The sequence below is a fragment of the Alexandromys fortis genome, unplaced genomic scaffold (assembly GCF_014885135.2).
Source record: "Alexandromys fortis isolate MF-2015 unplaced genomic scaffold, M_Fortis_MF-2015_v1.1 scaffold_337, whole genome shotgun sequence".
Lineage (NCBI taxonomy): Eukaryota > Metazoa > Chordata > Mammalia > Rodentia > Cricetidae > Alexandromys > Alexandromys fortis.
In genome coordinates this window covers 510,419-517,483 of record NW_026068253.1, presented here as the reverse complement: position 1 = coordinate 517,483, position 7,065 = coordinate 510,419, and the positions used below count along the sequence as shown (strand labels likewise).

General features: G+C 33.6%; 1 protein-coding gene across 4 annotated transcripts in view; it reads right to left on the bottom strand.

Annotated features, from left to right (window-relative positions):
• Positions 1 to 1,101: 1,101 nt before the first annotated feature.
• Cdh7 (cadherin 7) overlaps positions 1,102 to 7,065 on the bottom strand; it is a 151,123-nt gene continuing 145,159 nt past the window's right edge. For all 4 annotated transcript variants that reach the window (XM_050131463.1, XM_050131467.1, XM_050131465.1 and 1 more), the window contains one exon: positions 1,102 to 4,009. In XM_050131463.1, coding sequence (XP_049987420.1) covers positions 3,516 to 4,009 — 494 coding nt within the window. In that variant the 3' untranslated portion in view covers positions 1,102 to 3,515. The remainder of the gene's footprint in view (positions 4,010 to 7,065) is intronic.

Genomic DNA, 7,065 nt, shown 5'->3' with positions numbered 1-7,065 from the left:
CTGTTCCTTTCCAAGGCAAGTATAACTGGAGTTTGTTGAGAGTTAAGGTGATTGAGAATGTTTATGGAAGGTAGAACTATTAGCTGACTATCATTGTATAATCCTGTATATCCCAACATTCTGGATCCAGCCTTACCTGCAGTCTGCCTCAGCAGAGCTTTATAACAAAGGAACAGGGAGCCAGGTCCGCTGAGAAAAATACTGATACACTGATCTACACCTCTCAACATTTTTCTTGATTTCATTCTTGATTTTTGTTTGTTGCTGACAAAAGTGTATTTTCTAGAATATGGTACATATTTTTATTATTATTTAAAATTAACCAAAATTAATAATTCAGAAATGGTACTTGGATGTACATCCTCAATATACATTGTAATAAATGAACTTCATTTAAATTTTATAGAAGTTAAACTGTTCAAAGTAAAGATTATTTGGCACATGATGAATTGTTGTTTTGTAAAAATGAACACATTTAAATAGTTAAGAAACTGATTATCACGAAAAAGTATTTTACTCCCTTTCACCACACTTATTTCCATGATTACATCTGTGTTGATGGATGTAAGTCAGTACATCTTTTATAATCTTTATTTGATATTATCTTTATTCATAATATAGCTATAACAATGAGTTATAGCTTTATGTCATAGTTCGGGATTTAGAAATCAAATTGGTCACATAATACTTTTATTCAACAGACCAGAGATTGAGAGAAAGAGATTGTGATGAAGATGAGGCAACCCTATGCTATAAGATAGGACCCTGTCCCCCAAATAAAAAGTAAACCAACAGATAAAATGCACATCAAAATCATATCAGTGGAAGTGAATTTGGAGAATGAGACACATGTTGGTTCTTGAGCTACTTCTGACTGTTTAAAGTAAAATGACATTTAACCACTAAATACTAAATATGTATCTAAATAAACTTTATAAAACTTTGTTTTGTTTTGTTTTGTTTTGTTTTGTTTTTCAAGACAGGGTTTCTCTGTGGCTTTGGAGCCTGTCCTGGAACTAGCTCTGTAGACCAGGCTGGTCTTGAACTCATAGAGATCCACCTGCCTCTGCCTCCTGAGTGCAATCTCTTAGCTATGAAGTACTATGCCAAATATAGCATATATTTTTGAACAAAAAGATAACTAAAAATATAATAACAAATTTACCTCATTGCTGTTACGTTCGGAATGTCATAAAAATTCTACAGATAATAAGTACTTTTGTCCATCCTTAACAATTTCAAAACTACCACAGAAACAAATCAATATTGTGATACATGCAAACATTTTTAAAGCAGTATATAAAGTAGAACCATTATTCTTTTCTCAAGCTGGCACTAGCAGTAGATTGACAGAATTTAAGGGATATAATCTTTCAATTTTTCAAGGTGAAAAAATCTGCATTGCAATGATAATTTCCCATTGTAAAAAGCAACTATTTAGTAATATATGTAAAAATCAAAAGTTTAGACACCATTATCCCCTGCAATAACTATTTTCTTTTCTCCCAGACATCAAGAAGTTTGTAGTAATTTGTTTTCTCAGCTCTTGCAAATTCAGCATCTATATAATTCCAATACCAAAATCTTATTTCATTGAACTAGGAAAGTATAAAATTTGTCTTAATTTTATAAAGGTTCATATATGTCTATGAGTTATGAACAGGACATTTTACTCTGTGGTAAAATTTTATACAAATGCCAGTGAATATAGCAAGAAGTGTAGTAGCTCTCTAGTCATAGCACAGCATCTAAATAACTTATTCAACTAAAGGTTTGTTTGCATACAATCAAATTTATTAAATTACTGTTAATATGAAAATGAAGGCCTCTTTCACATACTCCATTTCTAATGATGGACTGCAATGTACAGCATCCTACATAACTTCTCCTCACTTAACCAACACAATGTTTCAGTTCTAAATTCTGCTTATCAGAAGGAGGATTTTTATAATGCAATTCATACACAGTGTTCAACTATAGGTTTCCTTACAACTCAAAATGAATTAATTTTGAAAGAAGAAAGTAAGAAAAAAGTAAATTCATTATTAATTGATTATATGCATAATAAACTAGTATTAATCTAGGAAAAATAAGTAGAAATATTATTATTATTAAAAGTCACCTCATTTTGATACATCCATCTCAATCTTAAACACATATGATTACTTGAAATTTCTACCTTTCCTTTGGCACATATAAACCATAGAGAAATTACACATCATTCAGTCATTGGGGGACACAATGGGTTGAAGATATATAGAGTCATACATTTTAAAATATATTTAAAATCTCAATCGCAATATTTTATTCAATGTGTTACAACAAAGGAAGCTGGGAAACAGATTCTTGAAAAGACTTTGGAGCATATAGTATCATGATTTTGGAAGATAATTCCTGCATCAAAGAAAAACCTCAACTCTCTCAAAAGGCTTCTTGAAATATAAACACTTTATTCTCACAGTTTGAATACTCCAGTGGCTCAGAAGAAAACTTTGTACATCCTTGGAGCAATGTTTTTCTTTGAGATGTGAGTGGGAATGAGACTCAATTGCTGTGCAGTTATTTCTCCATTTCCATGCTTTATTTCCTTCCTGTTGTACAAGCCAGCATGTGCTGATGAATTTAATCCCACGAAGCAGTAAGACAAACCTGAACAGAGTGGAGGTTAGCGCTCATAAATAAACACAACACTATGTGTCAAGTAAAAAATATATTCTCCTGTACAAATCAGAAGAGAAAATAAAAATTAAAGAACAGATAGCAACTATTGTTTAAAATCATACCTACATGAATGATTAAAATACACTTGAAACTTGAAGAATTATCTATCTTTTTCTTATTGGGAACACTTCTTGTAATTTATTGGCAAGCAGTGATTTGTGTTACCTTAAATAAAATTTTATTGGCTTTTATTGAGAATTTCACTTAGGAAAGTTATTATGAGAATTTTAATATTGCTCAGTGAAACAAAATATTTCTGTGCACAAACAACAATAAAATTGTTTTGAACTCTATCATAAGTCTAAAAGCTTCAGTAGGAGTAAAATTTTCCAATGGTTTGATAAGCAAGTAGTTGGAGTATTTTTTGATGGCACATCATGCTCTAATCATGTCAGAGAGTGTACCATAAATGTATGTGCACAGCAGCACATATCTGGCAAGTTAAGTGCCTTTGCAAGTATGAGAGTTGCTATCTATTCACAAATCATTGAGTACTTCTTTTTATCAAATAGTAATAATAATAATAATAATAATAATAATAATAATAATAAACTTCAAATTTCCAGATTTTGTGGTCAGTGAAATCCTTTTGATAATCTAGTGAAGGGTTCACCAAGGCAGAAACCTTAATTGATAAAATTGGAGACATATTTACAACTTATTTTGTACAACAAGTGAATGTTGTTGTTCATTATATGTAGTACTTCCTCCTTTTCCTTTTCTTTTAAATATTTTTTTCTTTTTTTCTTTCTGCTGGGTTTTTGTTCAGTACATTACAAATTTACTGTCCAAGGCTATGAGTACAAATTCTCTTGGCCATTTCCATACATGTCAGCCAGTCGTTTAAAGCGGGGTCCCCAGTCACTTAGGTAGTCATAATTCTGATCAGAGTTTGAACTGATGGAATCTAAAGAACTGAGAGATTCAGCAATCGAGCCATTTCCTTCAAATGCATAGGTCTGCAGAGAATCATATGGAGGAGCTCCTGGATCCACGTCAGCCTCTTTCAGTCTTTCCCAAATAAATTCTCTAAAAATGACGTTATCTGGAATGCTTTTTAAAGTCGGTCGACTCAAAAACTGAATTTCAGGAGTCACATCTCTGCGGGTTTTGCTGTCTCGTATGACGTTGAGGTTTCTCAGAGCCGTCATGTCAAAGGCTTCAGTATCTTCTTCTCCCCCACCTTCATCATCATATCTGACGATGTTTTCTCGAATATCCCTTTCTTCGTCAAAAATAAGAGACTCCTTTTTTCGTCTTCTCATAGTAACGATGAGGAGGATTAGCACTGAAATGTGAGAAGGCAGAGAGAAAATGTCAGCAAGTGGAGAATTATCACCTAGTAGGGAAATGGGCTGGTATCCCTGTTTCACAGGAAATCAATCTACAAATGTGCTAAAACTACAAACAACTGCCATAAAACGGAATGCTTTTAGACATCAATTTTTTTCCCACACCTGTTCATTAGTGATGTCTTGCTTTAATCTCCAAAATATTTGATAGAACAAATTAAAGGGCCAATCGGAATAAATATAATGCTTTCAAAGCCATGCCACACAAAGGGAGATTTGAACTGCTTAATTTTTGTAAAGGAAAAGAGTCATTTATAAATGTTTTCTTTGTCTAGATTAGCATGTACAATGCCAGATGGTAATGGATTACAAAATATGACCAGGTTCTTTGAATAAATGCCTGGTACTTGTTATGAAATTCAGCTCTTTAATGAAATCCAACATGTCATGCCATGTAGAAAGATTTAAAACTTCTATAGTAAAGTAAGTTCCACTTTCAAGTGTAAAATACTGAATTTCTGCTCTGTATTACAACTAAAGATAAAAATGGAGATGTGAGGCTTTCAGCAATTGACTTAAGAAACTAGTTTAACATCACTGACTTTCCTCTTACATAAAAATACAAGCAAATGTTGAAATATACAGTTTCTCTGAAAAGAAAAATAGAGCAATAAAATAGCCTGAGTATAACAGAGTTTAAATGCATTCTCCATTGTTAATACAAGCAAATTGATGGAGACTTCACTACATTGATCCCAAGACTGAGAACAGGTTACCTCTCATGGCTGCCAGACTTGAGCTAAAATGGGGTAAAAGGACTGTTTTTGCATTTTGTTATGTGTGTGTGTGTGTGTGTGTGTGTGTGTGTGTTTAAAACACAAAAGTGTAAACAGTCTTTTTTAGTAAAGAATATTTATTTTTATTTTGTGGGTGTGGAAATTTTTCCTGCATACATTCCTGTATACCTTGTATGTGCCTGTCTTCTGTGAAGACTAGATCAGGGCATTCGATTCCCTGGAATTGGAGTTACAGAATGCATTAAATGAATATGTGGGTGCTGGAAATCAAAGCCACATTCTTTGTAAGTCATCCAGTATTTTTAACCACTGAGCCATCTCTCCAGCCCCCCCCTCCCAAAAAACAGTGAAGTGATTTTAATTATTTGCCAAAATCCAAAATGTTTTTAGTAATTTTTACTGCTTTGGCTGGAATATTTTGGAAGTTACAGAAGGCAGAAAAAAAAAACATCAATATATTATTGTTTGAGTATTATTATTTTCAACCTATTTTAAAGTGTGTAAGTGGAGGGAAAAGGAGAAAGACGGGGAGAGAGAGAGAACAAGAGAGATAGAGAGATGGAGAGAGAGAAAGAATGGATGTGAGCATGCAACAGTGCACATGTAGAAGTAAGAGGATGGTGTCAGGTGTGGATATGATATGGGAAATTCTATATGCTTCCACCTCCGATGAAGAACTATAGACAGCAGTGATGACTGTGAGAGGGAGAATCAGTTGCCTCAAGGAAGGAGCTCACACATAGGTTACCAAATTCCAAGAGGTCACCTCTGAACATATGCACATGTGAGTAAGCCTACAGGACCCGGTAGGTTTTATATCCATATGTACATATGCATATAACAATAATAAAAAATAATATAAATTTGGAGAGAAGAGACAGAGGTTGGAGAGAAGATAGAAAGATTGAGAGTTCTTGTCAGAAACATTCAAAAATAAAACTATTATAAAAGAAATATAATAATTTAAAATTTATAGATCATCTTCACTTTAGTAGTTTATGATTATTTCCTCAGAATGAAATCAAGGACAGCAACAACAGACAGCCAAATGGGAATTCTTACAGAGAAAACAAAATGATAACATACCTATTAGAAAGCTAAGTATGAGAAAGAAGAGTATGATGATAAGTGAACAGGAGACAGCAGGAGGACATAACAAATTGAGAACAAATGGCAATAAAAATTTCCATGAATACATAAACTTAAGGGAGCAAAAGTTAAGAAACAAGTGCTATGGAACAGATAAATTTTCTTTATATTTAAATCATTGCCTAAGTAAACAAAATATTTCAAAATTTTCAGTCTTTTATAAAATTGATATCATATTTTATACAAAAGAATCATACTCTTACATTTGCTAAAAGTACTTGTTATGTCATGTTAAAATGCATTTCATTCCACTATTAATACTGCTGTTGTAACTCAAGTTTTCAATAGATATGAAACCCTATATCAGCTATATTGGATCAGCTTCTGGTAAGATATAAATATTGAGTCTTTCAGTATTGCTTGAAGATAAAAAAAATACTACTTCTTTTGGGAGGTTGTATGATTTAATGTTTCAATGACTAGGGAGAGAATTAATTTTTAGTTATCTTTAAGTTACATTATTATTCTTTAGATGCCTGTTTGTTTTCAATGAGAGACATAAAGGAAGTTAATCTAGATGTTAAGGGATGTTGAGAAGAACTGGGAGGAGTAGAAGTGAGAGACACTATAGCCAAGACATATTTTGTGAGAAACAAAAAGATTTTCAATGAAAGGGAAAAAATTTTTTGAGCAGTTTCCAAAATTTAAGAACAGAAAGATGGACCTTTGAGAAAATCCAGTGTAGCACCATGGGAACAAATGAATAAAGTAAAGAACTATTAAAGTAAGAATGAGGCCTACAGGTAGGCCCTGTGGGTCTGGACAAGAGTCTAGAACCTCATAGGAACTAGGCCTCAGCCAGGACCTCTGTGAATCTGGGACCTCTGAAATAGTAGGCAGGAACCAGAGATCTCTGAGGGTCAAGGCATGAGTCTGGGACTTCTGATGGGTAGGCTTGAGCCAGGATCTCTGTGGGTCTGGGCATTGGTCTTGGACATCAAAGGGAGTAGACAGAAACCAGAAACCTCTGCAGGTTAGGACATGAGTCTGAGACCTCCAAGAGAGTAGGCCTGAGCCACAGACTTTTGCGGGACTAACACAAAGCCAGAGATCTTTGCAGGAGCAGAACCAGACAAGTGACATTTACAGAAACAGGTCTGAGCCAA